Raw genomic sequence first — 17,289 nt, 5'->3', positions numbered from 1 at the left:
TTTTCTTTTAATTTCTTCACGAGGGCCTGAGTTATCTCAACTTCGCTGGACAAAATCAGGGCACTTTAAATTTATCACTACAAATCACAGTATCAGTGACACCATTTAACCGAGCCGTTCAACTTAATTCCTCCGGTTTTCGGGTGGCTCCCGAGTCAACCCAGCCTGACAAGCTAATCCCTACGCAACGGGTCCTTATTATTTGGCACGGTAATCATTATCGTTTCCGCCACGATCACGGGTTGTTTGCCGGCTGAAAAGTCAACACAGACGTCCGCAGCTTTGGGAGGGAGTTGGGCGCTTGTAAATGGGCAACTTTCTGCCCTTGGAGACGATGTAATCAGCACCTTGCTTCACCAGCCTTGCGGTATGCACGTGCGAAAGCGGGGGAGTGGAAAATCCACCTACGCCACGGGGTTGGGGTGGAAAATCCGATGGGATAGTGTGGAGCATTTACCAGCCGTGCTTAATCCATCGCAGCTCGTTAACGCTAATAGACAGGTATTCGAAACATTTTGTCTCAATCGGTTCCCTTCCGTCTCCTGGAAACCCCGGAGGACGTGGACGAAAATGCGCAAAATTCCCAAGGAAATTATTACGTCGCTTGCCTACACCTACCGTCCAGCCGGGAAAAGCCATACTGGCGTGGGGCGTTGTTTGCTGAAGGACGACGCTTGTTTTCCCATGCGGGTGTGCTCGAGCCCTTCGGCAGGAAAGTTTCCCGTAGCTGATCGGTGAGGTTTTCAAACTTTCCCTGCGCTTACCCTTGTTGCCAAACCGCTGGAGATTTTCCACCCAAGCGTTGGAGGATAAATAATTTCGTGCGCCAGAAGAGCACTTTAGTTTTCCGACGTAATTGTTATGGTGCTGGTTGAAGGAAATTGGTACGACCCCCCGAAAAATACCCCCCATCCAACCGAAAGTCGCCAGTTCTTGACGTTGTAGTCACTCCGGGCGTCCGTGTCGTCCCGGCTTCGGAAAGGGTGCCGTACCATTTTATGCCACTTTGGTTTACGTGTAGTGCTGCCGGATTTTACCGTCGTGTACAAAGCTTTTTTGAAGTGACGCTCTCGACATGCCCGAGCGAGTAAAGAGCGTTTTATATTTTCAACCCTTCCATAAAATAAAATCACCTCTCGGAGCATGTTTGCGGATGGGCTTTGTCCGATTGAAGGCAGCGCGTTGAAGCATGAACTAATATTTGAATGTTTAAATAGTGTCATTTCAAGAAAATGTTTGAAAGGGCAACATCAAACTTTAAAGTAAACACTTTTCTGAGTGACAATTTGTAAATCCTAATAACAATTATTATGCTTCATATTAACTTAGTTAAAGCTTCTCAGTTTCTGCATGAGTTTTCGAAAATTTTGTTTACAGCAATTTGTTGAGAAATGGTAATGTGCAAACTTCAAATTATATTAAAACCCTTTTCCGTACAAAGAAATTCAAATACGTTTATCCATAAAATTTACCTATTATCTTTTGATTGTAGAGAAAGTATCAAGTTATCGAGTCAATAATTAACTACAATCCAAGAGAAAGTATGTTGTAATGAACGCATTCTGGAAGTTATTCATTCCATGTGTTGCAAGGGCTTTTAATAGTTGTTACTTACCCGATGAATCGTTCGTGGACTTAGCGAAAGGTTGTGCTGTGCCAATGGTTTCTTGCTCAAGTATACTTCCGTTTGAGTCGCCTGCGTCTTCATGGCACTTCGTTTCACCTTCTCGAGCACTACCATCTCCTGCTGCTGGTGTTGATGTTGCTGCTGCTGCTGCTGCTGATGTTGATGCTGGTGCTGCTGGTGCTGCTGATGTTGCTGATGCTGTTGTTGGTGTTGCTGCTGGTGGGCGGCCAGTTGAGCCGCTTGATGCTGTTGCTGCTGATGCTGGACGTGGGCTTGATGGGCGAGGAGGGCCGCCTGTTGGTGCTGGAGGTGTTGCAAATGCTGCTGGTGAAGATGCTGGTGTAGGTGCGCGGTCGTTGGCTGCTGCTGGATCAGCACATGCTGCGTCTGTTGGGGCTGGACCTGCAGCTGCCCCGACGGGCTCTGTTGTATGGACAGTGGTTGCTTTTGGAGGGCTTGCGGCATCAGAGGCTGCTGCTGCTGCTGCTGGGCGGTGGGTTGCGTGAGGATGGAATGGAGCGGTGCGCCCGGGGTGTACTGGGTGGTCGTGTGCTGGGCCAACGTTATGGTGGGCTTCTTGCCACCGATCAGTCTTTCTTGGCTGCGGGCCGCCGCCAGGCGCGACAATGGCCGGCTGCCCATCGCTTCGTCGAACGAGGTGAGAGTGTAGGAGCGGGCGAAGCTGACATGTTTCGTCCTGGGATGTGTGTGGAAAAATAGGCCAGAAATAAAATGTTATTACTTGTCTTGCCCAAACGAAAATAAGAATCTTGTGTATAATCTGTGACATTTTTCAAAAAGTAACGTTTGCTTCTGTCAAGTGAGAGATAAAATCAAATTAGGGTTTAACAGAGCTGCAAATTGTTTTCCATCTCGTTGTACGACCCTCTGACTTCCTTATACTTGCTTGCAATCAACGCAAGCAGAAGAATATTTGAAGAAAATTTGGCACCCTCAGGCTAGTAGACTAGTTGTTTTTACTTTTTTTTATAATTTTGGCCAAGGGTATCGTACGGATCTTGGCTTGATCAACACAGCTTCGGTGACACATGCTATTAATTGAGTGCCTCCGCGCATGAAAGACTTCGGCAAAGAATGCTGGATGGAGAACAGAGCGATTTTAATTGAATTTTCCATTCCCTTCAACCAGTGTCATTCGCGTTCATTTCAGCGAAACGAAATTGAAAGCTTTTCTTCTTGTTTTCTCGCTGACATCTCAACGATCCGATACGTTTGAACATCGTCCTCAAGAGTCAGGGAGGGATTTCCCTTTTTGTTGGCTTGTTTTCGTTTACTTTTTGGTTTTATTTTTAACTACTTCGTAAGTTTTCTACACGTGCGCGTTTTTCTTCAAAATATTGTCTAACTCTTATTAGTTTTACACGCAACCATCACCTACGCTTCATGGTTGGTAATGTCGGCAGCACAGGAGGCACCTGCCGGCAAAGCTCATTACTGCCGGATGATTGAAACGGATTTAAATTTCACGGATGGAAAAACTCGTAAAAGAGCGATAAAATTTACCAATTTTCTTTGCGATCGCGTGCACTATTCTTCCTTTCCCGCCATCGATTTCTTCGCGAATGTAGCGCGAGCAAATGTCGTTGGTGAAGTCTGTCGCGACTTGGTAGATCAATAATTTCACGGTCGCAAACTTGTCCGGTGGACCTGAAGCTCAACTGAAGGGAGGAACTTGAGGAAGACACCGTCGAACCGTTGCGCTGGGTAACAAATTAAAAGCGTTTCTACCCCACCCGCTGGTGCTGGTTCATTTAATGGTTGATGATTTTCCACCCAGTGGCAGAGAAAGTCGAAGCAGAGCAAAGTAATTAAACAGCTCATCGGATGTTGAGCTTGCTTGTGGGCGCTTGATTTGAAGTAGAAACCAGTGAGAGTACATCCGCTGCGCGAACTGTATACGAATCAATTACAATCTTTGATTGATTTTCTCAAAAGTGTTGAGGTACTTTAAAACCCATAACGACCAATGGTGATCTTTCAAGCAAACTCAAACATGTTCTCGAATCTGTTCTGAGTTTCCTTTTTCAAAGCACCTATTGTTGCTTTCGTGTTCGTTTTATACACAACGGTCGTGCAAATTGAAGTACTCTAGAAAACTCTCTCTTGTAACAAGCAGCAAAATTAACCGAAAAACGGAGCAAGAAAGTCTACCATTGAGGATGGTAAGAGCTGTAAAACAATAACCGTTCCCGTAGAAAAGTTATTAAACTATAAATACTGCGCCGCGGATAAACAACTACGAAACACTTCCCTCACTCCCTGGCTCTTATCATTATCCTTTGTACCGAAAAAAAAGATAAGCCTCGTTGAGATGAAAGCTTGAGAAGCAACATACCAGCGAACCTTTCCCCGAACATGATCATCGCGACTATCTTGGCAAGAAAACTGATGATGATGATGACGATGATGGTGCAACACGGGACCGAAAAACGATAACGACTACCACCACCGTTCATCTTCGTGGCGTCACCGGTTTTTCCCAAAAAATCCTCACAAACTCTTCAACTATTCACCGCCCGAAATTCACTATCGAGGAAACCCTCGTTGTAGAAAGTGATGGTTGAGGATTGTTTCTCACTCTTTGCCCTATCAGTGCGAAAGAGTTTCCTTCGCGTTGTGTTAGTGCAGCGAAACGTAAGCACCTGACACGACAGAGCCACTTGAGTTTTCCACTGCCAACGGCGAGCAATCATTGCCTTTGTTTAAAGCAAACGTTTTCCCGAACAAAAGGCATATCCGAAGGGGGATGCAGAGCACTTGATAGGGATGGTAGAGGAATTTTTGGCAGTGATCAACACAAACAGCTGCCTCGTCTGACGCCTGGAAACATGAAAATCCGCGATTTGAGTGCAATACTCCGTAATGTTTGCATGGTATTGTACGTAAATTGCTGTTGAGGTGCGGTTTTCTGACGTCTCTATAGTTTTAATTCATGAAAAGAGGTCGAGCTGTTGGCATGGTTAAATGCAGATAATTTAAATGCTTTATGTTTTTTACAAGATAAAACTTTCTGCAGCTTTTTTACGAAAAGATAAAACCTTCCATAATAAAACTAACTTCAACAAATAAAGCTTATTCTATCAGATCTCGTTCTTCTCTTTGAGAGAATGAAAATTTCAAACGAAACTGGTGGTTGAAAAAGCTGAACATCACAATTTGTCTAGTAGCTATAAGATGATACTTTATAGCAGGGGTTGGCTTATATTTCCTTGCCATTTTGAATGTAGTTTCAAGTTTATAGATAGTAAAGTTACATAAACAAGTTATAATATTATATCGTTACACGTTTTTAATAATTTACATATTTATTTTCAGGGACTTTTGACTTTTTCCTATTTGTGCATTGTAGTGTGTTGTACTGTTCATTTTTATTTTGAATGGATTTGAAATTATTCTTCTATTCAAATTATTTTAAAGTATCCTGGTTTTACTACCGTGCTCTCAGTACTCAGCTTTGAGAAGTTATTAGTATTGCGAGCTTTATTTTATTTCGTTATGGGTATGGAAATTGTATTAATTGAATGTGGATATTTTTGATGCAAAGTAAACAAAATATTACTGCCGCATTTTGGACGAGACTCACGAGACTAGGACATTTTCTAGTTTCTAGTAGCAAAAGTTGAATAAAAAGGATTCGAGGAAGTCACCTGGTATTGCAAAATTTAATCTTCATTTTTGAAAAGCAAAAACCTCATATCACGAACAAATCCGATAGAAATTGAGGTAGGTTTTTTTTGTATGAGACACATACATTTTCTTACGGGCCGGGTAAAATCAGTTGGTGGGCCGGACTTTGCCGACCCCTGCTTTAGAGGGCATCAGAGAAGTGTCACGGGATATTAAGTGCATGTTTTTCAGGAGTGTTTGAATCCATATAAAATCAGAGCTGCATTTTGATCTCCAGCTCGACGATAAAAGCATAAACATTTCAAAAAGCTTCGTTCGTCTGATTTGCTCGGTAAAACGATGACCAGCGTATTGTTTAGCCTATTGCGCAATCCGAATGTTGGCTGAGGCTCTTTTCGTTTTGGGTTTTGTTTTTCACCGAAAATCCTCAATCACTCTCCTCAAATCTCTCTTGCCTATTTCCTTCATCCACCATCACAATCCACGTCAAGCGTAGAAGCGCCTGAAAGACGGATGAAAAATTACCACCAGTCCCAGATTAGACAACGGATGTCTGTTTTCTTTCCATCGTCCAGCCAAACCGGATGGTTTGCTCCTCCGCAAGATGTTTGATCTCCCCGCCCCGCGACGAAAACAAACGAAAGTCCGTCAAGCAAAGTCGAAAGACTAAAGGTACATCGCGCGGTGGAAGTCTCGAAGACGGATGACGTCTTGCCTGTCAGGGAGGAAAATCCGAAGATGAAAGCGCACCACGCCACAGAACTGGTTTAAAAATGTATGAAAAGAAGCTTCAAAGCGTTCCGGAGACCCGCAGGAACCGACAGCTCTAGCGGGTCCTTTTTGGTATGTTTTTCCGGGGTTTCCAGTGTTACCTCGCCGCGTGAACAAACAGCACCACTGCAAAAAAAACAACATTCATGAAGCACTCAAAACTCATCCCTTAACTTTCGGTGGCAGTTGGTAATGGTTTCAAGCAGTTTGTTCAAAATGGCAGATTGGCAATAAAAAATATTGGTCTTGAAAGCTCCCACTCCCGGGCTGGGATCGGGAATTTCCTCGCCCGACCGTGTTTCCGTTTGTTTTTGCGCTTGGCACTCGGAGAGCTTTTCATTGCATCGGACGCTTGACTGTGCAGGGTTGGCAATTTATTGGAATGTCCGCGTGTTGGGGAATGGCTCTAAAGCGGGTCGTTTCTATTTGTTTGTGAATGGCACCGTTGGCATAAAGTGGCGATAAATCAGACCAGCTGCTAAACGGGTCGAGTGGATGTTTCGGGAAGTGTTGTTTTATGGATTGGAAGGAAATAATTGCTCAAATTGACGGCGGGGTATCGTAGGTAAAATTCCTAGCTTATAGTAACTTTTATTAATTAGAAAAAACATTTGTTTATCAACTAAATGTTGTATGATAGTTTTATAAAATTATTTCAGTTTTCTATGAGCTTAAGCTTATCCAGAACAATTTGCAATAAAGTAACCATTTATTATAAGAACCACAAAATTCCCAACAAAGACTTTAAGAAACGAAGGACAATTTAATCGATGTTTCTGAGTGTCAAGCATTTGCCATTTGTGTCCCCATGATACTCGATATTAATTAATGATCACATTTCCACGTCTTCATCACCATCGGACGGCCGTTCCAGGAAAGCGAGCCAATCGTCTCGATAGCCAAACTTAATTATCAAACTAGTTCGTTCATCATGCAATCGCAAAACGGTTCGGCAATGAGCAACGAGAAAATGTTGCTATCGAGCCGTCTGGAAAACACCTCCGCAACGAGAGATGGAAAGATAACGGAACAACCATCATTTCAGCGGCCCGATCAATCCAAAGCCATTAATTGAATAAACATTCGACTGAAACGAAGCCTTCAACCTACGGGCAATAAAGGCCGGCCTCATTAGGTGGATATTTCCTTCGCTTGCCAGCGAGGCGTGGGATTATCTTTGCCATCGGGAGGAGTTCTGTTTTCCTTTTCCTCGCCAGTTCGATGCATTGGGAGGAAATGTTTCTAATGAACATGATGAGGAAGCGAAACAGTGTGCGGGATGCCCTACAAACGGGTGGTTTCCCCTGGATGGGGAAAATAATTGATTTCAATTTCTCAAACACATCTCAACATCGGAGTGCACTGCAACTGCACTGCATCGGCGATGCACAACACGCGCCAGCGGCTACCAAAACGATGGAAAGAAAGGAGTAGCATACGAAAGAGGGCAAGAAGGGAGGTGAAAAAACCGTTTATGGACCGGTATTGGTTGCGCAATATCGTTTTTGCAACGTTCGTTCCAGTCAGCATCCATCCGGCGCATTAGTTCTGCTTGGTAAGGCGAAGGGATCGGGGTCACGGAGGAAAGCGCATGTCTCAAGAGTCGAAGAAAGACAGCTTGTTGAGTTTGTCCGGCAACTCCGGGAGCTCCGTCGGGGGTTGGACGTGGGTGCAGGCACGACGATGTGCTTTATCGGGTATCGATTGTCGTCGAGGATGTACCGACAATAATTGCCATTGCGTAATGAAGTGTGTGGAAAGCTGCCGCTTACGGCGGTGGAAGAATGCGATCAATATATAAGTGGGTTTCGTAGACGGCGCTGTTGAATCCTCCTTTGACAGGTTTATTACTTTGATAAATTTCTGCATCCGCATATTTCGAGCGTTATTTGTAAATGACACATAAATTTGAAGCAGAACACAAACCATTCAACGGAAATGGTCCATGGGACGTAATGGAGGCAAAAGAGTTTCATGTATTTGTGTGTGTGTGTGTCTGTGAGCTAGTGTGTTTAGCCAGACTGCTGCAATATGTTATCACAAACCTTGGTGGTCCGCCCGGAATGCCATCGATAAGGCCAACGTTTGGTGGTGGGGGCGGTGGCGGTAGCAGATCGTTGTGTGCAGGACATCGATAAAGGCTGCGAGACAAGCCACGGTGACCGTATGCATGTTGTTCGTGCATTTTTTTTTTTTTTATTTTGCGTTGCACAATCGAAGCGCAAAGGAAGATAGCAGCAGCGGTAGCATAACCATTTGGTGCAGGAAGCAAAAAACGAAGACATTTAGAAAAGGGGAAGGGTATGTGTTATAAAGGCATTTTTTTCCGATTCAGCGTTTGAACGTTATTGCATAATATTTTTCTTCAACGCAGATAAAACAAGAGTAAGAGAGAAGATATGGAGTTAGAGCTCTGGAAAATTGTACCAGTGTGCCTGTTTGAGGCATTTGTTTTGCCAATTCAAATAAATAATGTACAAAACCACGTAGAAAGAGTGTGACGAAAGCTATGTAAGAACACTGAAACACGCATATGACATCCTGCTATCATGAAACATGCAGTATACCATCGAAATAACTTCAAACCACCAAGAGAAACAAATTTCCGAAATTGTAACGAGGCGACGTTTCACTGAATTTGACATGAGCATCAGTTCGGAGAAGACAACATCATTGCATGTTAAAATTAACAAACTTCGGGTGAGGAAGAAGTGAAGACATCAATAAACAATGAGATGTGTCAAGGTATGGCTGAAGAGTGGTATGAGTTATATAGAAAATGTTAGCAAAGGTGTAACAAGAAAAAGGTAACATATTTACATCACAAACATATGTACAGACTGCAATGTTGAATAACGTTAAAAGTATAAAGCACATTACCAAATATTTAAACGAATATAAATTTACATATACATTAAAAATATGTTTTAACAGTATGCAATTTCAATGTAATTTTTACAGCATACAGCAAAACAAATATTTTTAATTTAAAATAATATTAGCTTAAGATATTTCGTACAAGTAAGTTTTTTACACAATATAAATTAAATATACAGAACCTTAACTATCACGAAAATTATTCAAATTTGCGACTAGAGAACAGAACACATTTCCATCCCGTGGGAATGTTTCTTCCCGCGAAGTTGGTCTGTTTCTTGACAATAGGCCTCCGATTAACCTCAACACCAAACATTGTAGTGGACGAAAAAGGAATTCCCACGAGCAAGCGTCCCAGGAGGAGATTTGGTCGACTGACAGCTTAGTATTATCTTTCAATTAGTGCTAAAACGGTGCCGATAGTCCATCGGGCTCGGGTGGCACCATTTCCGGCTGTCAGTTGAGTTAAGCTCCGGTTTGCCCCCAGCGTCAGTTCGATTCTCAGTGCGGTTTCGCTTGGCGCCATGCCGATTGATAGGCGAGCAGCTTGGCGTTTCCCGTTTCGGTGTGCACTCTGGCCTTTGGCTGTTAATCGAAGCACTAGTTGAAGTTGAGCTCTACCCCTCCTGAGAGCGATTCAGCAATCGACCGAAGCCGCTGGCACTTGAATTGATCATGCTACTCACACACATCCCTTTGGGAACCTCGGGTCAAATTAAACGCGGGAATCGGTGCGTACAGCAGCGTGGAGGGAAATCAATTTAACGCCGAGTTTTCGACGCCGAATTTCAAGCGCCATGGCATTGAGATGGACGTGAAATGGAATACTGCTGAAGGTTGAACAAGTTTGCTGGCCGGCGCTAGGATGAAGCAGTGAGTTTAGTTAGCGATTAATTTCACGCTTCATTAGGAAGCTCATTCAATGCGTATCGTGAACTTTTGCCAGCAGCATTTGGCAGCTTCGATGGCGAGAAAAGTTTCCTTTCGCGGAAACCAATCTTTCACGATTGATCAATTGAATGAATGATGCGAATGATTTCGTTCAATTGAAGCTACAAACTCGAGCTCAATAACAATTCCCAATTCAGTGAACTTTTTCAAGCAAAACAATCCACGTAACAAGAAATTACTAAAATTGGCACTCATTTGCCTAAAATTCTTTTTGTCAAATAGATGTCAGGAAACCTTCAGACCCAAGAGAATAGAAAAAATTAAATATATAAATAAATAAATGAAGCTAAGTTTAACTGAAATGTGACAAAAATGTTTCTGTTAATCTTTCGCAACAAGAAGTTTATAACAATTTAACTAATTATCATACAAACAATTTAAAATAAATATAACAGCGGAAAGGACTTAAAACGAATTTCAACTACCAGGTCATTATTGTTAAAATATGCACTCATTCTTACGATCTTATGGTGATTGTATCTATGGCAAATACATAATGCTCCCCCATTTGTTTCCTCTAGGCCGTTAGGCTGGTTTTCCCGTCGGCCCCCATTGCCGGTGCATACATTTACTAGATTGGCTCATTTTTCACGCCCTAAGCCCATTTAATTTGTTCTTTGCTCGCATAAGCACGGGGAAGAAGCTAACTGAAGTGTGTACGGCTTTCGACTGGTAAGTAAAAGTCATTTGAATGAAGTTTACTCAAGCGAAAATTTCCACTTGCATTGAACGGTTTTCCTTCTCCCTTTCCCTGCGGTTCACTTTATCTCTTTCGCGCAAAATGTTTTGCCTTTTAGTGACTTTTCAGCCCCAGAAGAGCTGCTTGCACAATTTTTCCTTAAATCTTCTCTGGGGAGCCGTCGGTTGGAAGCGAAACCCTGGGTACGGTGTTCTTACGCCGAAGACATTCAGGGCAGCTCATCGTAATCCCACGACCTAGGATCCGTGTTATCCTTGACTTGCTAACCAAGCCTTCCCGGGAGCGAGCGTCTTCCTTGTTCCACGACGAGCAATTTTCTCTAGCCTTGGCCAACTTGCGACGTAACCATTGGACCGGTTTTCCAACCAAGAGCCGCTCTAACCCGCTGCCGGAGGGCGCCCCATCAAATGTGGAATGTGACATTGCATTGGCTCACATCACGTTGAGCAGCGGGCATGTTCGTTTTGCGGAAAAGTGCCCCCGGGAGGGGGCGACAGCCTTTAAACGGGAAGGCTCCGGATGGAAAGAGCCGACATCTAGAGGGTAGTCGTTGTAAGCTGTATTGTAGCCTTTGCATAGAATGGCTTTCCTTAACGTGCCTGCCCTTGTCTTGAAGCGGGGCCAACGTTTGCACACTCGACCGGGCCCCGACCGTAGCGCTGGAAAAATGTCCGGCACAACAAAGAAATGACGTCGTACAGTGGGACAATAAACAGTCTGACATGACTTCACATGTCCCAACGCAAAGACATCGCAATTCGGGCGAAAGGCCCATGGATGCTGCTGGATTCGTGTGAGCGACCAGGCGCCTCCATTAAACCGCTGCACGCTGGCATCACTCCAAGGGTGACGGTTTTTGTTGCTGCGAACGCTAAATGTTCCATTCATACGCGAGTGAATGAAGCTCAAGATCAAACCATTCTGTTCCGTGTCACCAGATGCATCCTCCATCTGGGGAAGGCTGTCGGTTTCTTCGTAATCCCTTTTTTTATCTCTTCCCAACCCGTTCATGAACAGGCAAACGATGCAAATACACGTCCAAATGGTTGTTCTGCTGCGTGAACGCTTTGACAGTAATAAACTGGCCCCGGGCATTCGAAGGAGTTATCATCTGTACACTTCGCAATAAAAGCCTCCTCCCTTGGGAGGGGTTGCTATTGTCGTGTTGCATCCGGGGTGGATAAATATAAACAAAAAACACACATACAAACAAGCAGTTTAATGCTACAAGACATTATTCTATGAAATTACATCATTTCTGGTAGTCCGGGTTTCGTTTCTTTGTTCCTGCTGCCTTTAATTTTCTCACAGCCTTGACCGAACCGATAAACGAACGAACCAACAATAGGAATTTGTACATAGATTTACGGAAATGGTACTTCTGAGGGGGAAGGAGAACATTCAAAAATGTGTAGATTAACTGGGGGACAAACTGCGGGAAATCTACGGTACACAATCCAAATACAGGACAAAACACTGCCAACTTGGAGCGTGGAAGGTAACGGGGTCAAGGGAAGCTGTACAATCCACAACCGAAATGGAATAATTCTACTGGACATAAACGGGGGACATTGAAAGTGGGGGGGAGTGACAACGAGGGACAAGGCAGGCAAAAGCCGAAAGGTCGCAGTGAATGGAATTTGTTATCTCACAGAAACTTTCACAAGTAGAAAATTATGATTGTTTGGTATTTGTCTTTGAACCGCTGCGGTTCCGCCGTGAACCCGTGGCAACCACATCTACTACTACCAAGTTTAGCAATGGCGTGACAAAAAAGGGGGGGAAGGGGGTTTAACAGAGGGTGGAAGCACAACTAATGTTGCAGGAGGTCGGCCACCTTACCTTGGACCCTCTAACCGGACCGCTTCGTCTTCGGCCGGCAGCCAGGAGCCACCGTACCGCTTGCCATCACCGGCCGGCAGTGTTGCGCTGCTTCCTATAATTAATCCCGCCCCACCGTGCCCGGGACCACCGCCTCCGCCTCCGCTGCCGCCGCCCGATGCGCCACTGCTGTTCGATAAAAAAGAGGTCGGTTTTCGGCGAAAGTACGAGCTCTCCACGTCGTCATCGTACTGCTGCAGGATGGATTTCGTTATCGGACCGGAGGAGTTGATGTACCTACAGTGACCGGAAAGGAAAGAAAGAGTGCAAATAGAGAGTGAGAGAGGGAGAGAGAGACAAACCCAGACAAGATGAGCCAAAACAGCAGTTAAACAGTAGCCTAAGTGATACGATCGTTGGAAGCGAGTTGAAACTTTGCCAAGCTTCGGGACGTTTTAATTTACTCTCGGAAAAGCGTCTGGGATGGAATTGAGCTCATCTTCTTCGTCGTGTTGTTTTCTCGAGGGCAATGGATGGAGTGATGCCCTCCACTGCAGAATAAGGAGGGCATCATTCTAGTTTGCGAGATCTTGGTAACGATTGTAGCAATAATTACTTTGTGAAGATTTCACAGATTCCATAAATTTGTCTTGTGCTTGTTAACCTTGAGGGCATCAGGAGGCGAGAAGGAGGTCTGAGAAATTGACATTTATTTATGGTTTTAAGTTCATTCTAATCGGTTTTCTTAAAAACTAAAAGCTATACAATCAGTAAGCTTCACATTTGCACGTTACAAAGTGTTTGAATTTTACGTTTTATAACAAATTCCTAGTGAACCTGCGTAGAATATTTGATATGAAACGATCCAACAATCTCACTCTCCAGGTCATAGTTTATTTAGGATTCCCCCCCACCACGGCCTTGGAAAAAGCAATGCCACCCCTCTTGTGGAACGGTACGTTCCAACTAAATTAACACATTCAATTCACCGAAAAAGCGTACCCGACCCTCGAATCCTAGGATCCATGACAAGTAAGGTACGGCACTATTATGCTCGGGAACATCGTGCGATTCCCGAACCCGAAGACTAAATTAAAATTTCACACCTGCATGTTTGCCATTCTGCCACTACGGTGCCTCTCCTTCTCCTCGAGCCAGTGATATGCGAATGTTCCAATCTGTCGAACCGTGCCGCTCCGAAGTTTGTTGTAATTTGTGCGCTGTATAATAATCATTCCGTAGCCCGTCGTGGCGGGGTTCATTTTTCTTTCGTTTGCTTTTTCCCGCTTGATGGAAAATGATTATGCTCCAAAAGCCCTCGAACTCGCAAAGAAGGTAGCTGTATGGGGTTCGGAATAAGCTCCGAATTCCATTAGCAGCACCGGTAGCAGGTTCCCTTTCCTGGTGGAGGTGGCCTCCGACACTACCGGGGTTCTCCCGGTGACCTTAGTGGGGCTCCATTTATGAAGTAACGGGCGAAACAAAACAAATCCGACCGGCACCACTTCCTCAGGCAGGGTGTATTTTTGGGGGCGGATGGGGCTCAACGACTCCACGTACACCGTTCCAGATGATGGCCATGAATATGGGATTGGAAAAAATTGCCATCTGCTGGTCCCTTTTTCGGTAGGCCCCTTTTTCCCCATCCCTTGGATAGGATCTTTTTCTTTTTCGTTCCCCAGTTTACAACAGCCCCGGCTCTCGGTGGCTCTGTCTTTGAGATTTAGGTCAACCTTTAATCGTGCCGTCTTGCAAATCCCATATTGTGGAGGGAAGGATGGAGGAGGAATGGATTTCTTTTTTTCATGACAATTCTGTACCCCAACAGCGGCCTCTGGTGGCGGTTGTCATCATTCTCTTTCACCATAGGTCGAATTATCATAAAAAGTATATTTTATGCATGTATCCGTTCGTCTTTTACCTGTTTTTCTTTTCGTTTCTTTATTTTCCATTTCATTCCCACCCAGATGTACGTCCGGAACACCGGAACATAAGCTGACGAAGGAAGGCTTAGGGCTTTCACTGAATGTTCATGCATTCCCACGGCCACTCGTACGTGCCGAAACCCGATGGGGTGCCAACGCACACTTCCGTGACAAATATTTCATCGCTTATGTTCCAACTGGCGGCCGGGAAAACCGGGAATGTAAAGAACCCGTGCCCGAAAAAACAAAAGGCACCCGTTAGAAACAGAAGGGATAGAAAAGCCGCCCCTTTCGCCGGGAGGTGTCGAGAAAAGGTGCTTTGAATTGAATTAGCCCGGCTGAGATGAGATTACCTGTATGGAAGCGGTAGAAATGACGGATAAAAGAATCATAACGCTGTATCCTGCTGTGTTTTCCTTTTGTTGTTCACGACCAACTCACGATGATGAAAATGGCAGGATGGGGAGGTTAATATTTTTACAAACATGGTCCCGATGGTGATTGAAGGTCGGTGCGTGGGAGGGTGGGACACGGGGAATGGTTATGGGACAGTGGATTACGGTTCCACAATGCTAATACCTTTTTTGCAATCCTGCAGTTTGGGCGGTTGGTGCTCCCCCGTTTTTGCTATTCATGACCTCGGTACGGTTGCAGCTACATTGAAATCATTTATTTTAATGGAATCGTTTTGCATAGCTTATCACGTCACGAATAAAAATGAAACAAATGTCGCTCGTTCAATGCATGGAAACGTGAATAAAATCATATTTCAAGCTTCGGGCGCAATAACAGCAACTGTTCGGCACAAAAAGAGAATAAAATGGTTTCCATTATGAGGGGGAATTCAATCACAACCCAGTGGGGTAGTTTTGTAAATTGTTTGTTGCAGTTTTCAATTTTGATCACAACTTAATCAAATGAATCCCGAACTCCATACCAAATAAAGTAATCATTTTCAATTCGAAGTATGGTTTGTTCAGTAAAACGTTGAAAATATTCACCTTTTCTATTAATATGGTAAGTGCTCTCATAGTAGTTGTAGTGGAACAAAATCCGAACTGTACAACGCAGTAAATATAATATTTTAGATATTTATTCTAGTATGATCTTTGATCCTTCTTATTCCGTAATAAATTAAGGCTCCAAAATTCATATTTTTATTCATAACAGGTTGTACTAATACGCTGGATTGCTTAGGAATTTATCATGTATGCGATGATTTCCTTAAGGTTATTAACAAGATCAGTAAAAAGAGTGGTTGGGTTAACGCTATTTTTTGCTCCGCCATTGTTTTGACAGTTGGCTGAAAAAGCGTTCACAAACATACTTGCAGTATGTGAGAGATCTTCGCTAAAATATCTTACACGAAATAGGTAATTGGAAATTCTAAAGTAACTGCTTTTCTGTGTGAAGTCATGGGATATGGATCCTGTTGGTCGCCACGCCGAAAGTCTCAATTGCTAACTCGGTTGATGAAACATACCAAATTTGCAGTTTTCCAACCAACTGTCAAAAATAATCCCACGAATCTGGCTCGTTACACGGTATGCTACGACCTCTTATCCATTGATCTTTGCTTTAAATCACTGCAAAATTGGTATAAATGTGTAAACTATTGTGTTCTTGACGATTATAAACTATACCATCGTCTGTTAGCTTTGTGACTAACTGCGCCACTAAAGGTACCTTCACCTAATTATAATGAGTTTTTACATGCACCTACAACTACACACCATTAAGATGTTTGTGTGCATTTTGGATTACCTTAAATAAAATAGCGTTTGGTCTTTTGTGTTGAGACAACTATACCAATTATCGAGTCCAAAAACCAATGCCCTGCTAATCCCAAAATCAACCGTGAACATAAATTATTCCCATTCGTTAGCAGTTTCAGTTCACTAATGGATCGACACAAGACAAGGCACACGCACCGATATGGTGGTCACTACATCATCCTTTGACCCAATTCCTTTGCTCCTGTATGGACCTCGAGATCGGTGTAGCTGGAGCCGCGTTTAAGTGCAGCATTATCGCACGAGGTAGAGAAACGAAAACAGTTTACTGCAACATCACGCTCCACAGACGGCTGTGTATGTGTGTGTTTGTGTGTGTGATGTTGCTCCTTTTCCCATTACTCCCGTTGAAGGGCAACCTTTTATCAGACGATGGATCTGGAGCGTTTCGCTGGCGAAAACAGCCCAGCCTTCCAGCTCGTGCTTTCACCGTGATGACATTTCGACCGAATGGACACGCATTGCGCACCAGCGTCGAGTGAGAATTCACACCGGCATCCAACCGAGACCACCGTTCGGATCCCGAGTTCGTCCGGGGAACCTTCACCTACATAAACTCACGCCAGGCCACGCCAGAGTTGGAAGATGCCAATCGAATCGAGTGAACTTGGAGCCTTGCCTCGTCCTCGTCGCACACGTTGTTGTGGCGTGACAACATCCCACCCGGCGACACCGTACGAAGTTACTTGTTATCGGTCTTCATTGTCTGTGGCCCTGGGACATGACCATGTCCGTTGGCTGCACGGGGATTGAACGGGGAGACCACATACACCACGGACCAACTCAACCATCGGGAGGCAAACCGTGGACGAGTGCACGGGACATTGTTGATAGTGGAAAGCGGCAGCACATTCCAGCTGATGTTATCACCCGAATAATGGCTGACCGGAGTGAGGTCCGGAGATTCGGACCAGATTCAGCGCGTAATGCTGACGGTCCTTCGCTATCGAGTGCCAAGGAACGCCCAGCCCAAAGTCGTGCAGACTCATGTCAGAGGGAAGCGCTCGGTAGGAGCTGGTGCAATCCATTTCACTGATAATGGCTTTCACTTAGAGCATCATCCGATGGCCATGCTGGAGCAGGATGACGTGAAAGGTTGTTGCTGGCTGGAGCTGGCAGAATTTATGATTTCACCAACCGCGTACCTATTGAACTTCAATTTATCTTCCTTGGCGT

At 44.3% G+C, this 17,289-nt stretch overlaps 1 protein-coding gene across 1 annotated transcript in view; it reads right to left on the bottom strand.

Annotated features, from left to right (window-relative positions):
- Nucleotides 1-17,289, bottom strand: part of LOC131293452 (uncharacterized) — a 70,314-nt gene that overhangs the window by 16,499 nt on the left and 36,526 nt on the right. The window contains exons 7-9 of the mRNA XM_058321530.1: nucleotides 12,417-12,692; nucleotides 8,092-8,187; nucleotides 1,616-2,324 (exon numbers count right to left, since the gene is read on the bottom strand). Of these exons, the coding sequence (XP_058177513.1) occupies nucleotides 1,616-2,324; nucleotides 8,092-8,187; nucleotides 12,417-12,692 (1,081 nt within the window). The remainder of the gene's footprint in view (nucleotides 1-1,615; nucleotides 2,325-8,091; nucleotides 8,188-12,416; nucleotides 12,693-17,289) is intronic.

The sequence above is a fragment of the Anopheles ziemanni genome, chromosome 2 (assembly GCF_943734765.1).
Source record: "Anopheles ziemanni chromosome 2, idAnoZiCoDA_A2_x.2, whole genome shotgun sequence".
Classification (NCBI taxonomy): domain Eukaryota; kingdom Metazoa; phylum Arthropoda; class Insecta; order Diptera; family Culicidae; genus Anopheles; species Anopheles ziemanni.
The sequence above is the reverse complement of the archived record's forward strand: the minus strand, read 5'-3'. Positions and strand labels throughout refer to the sequence as shown.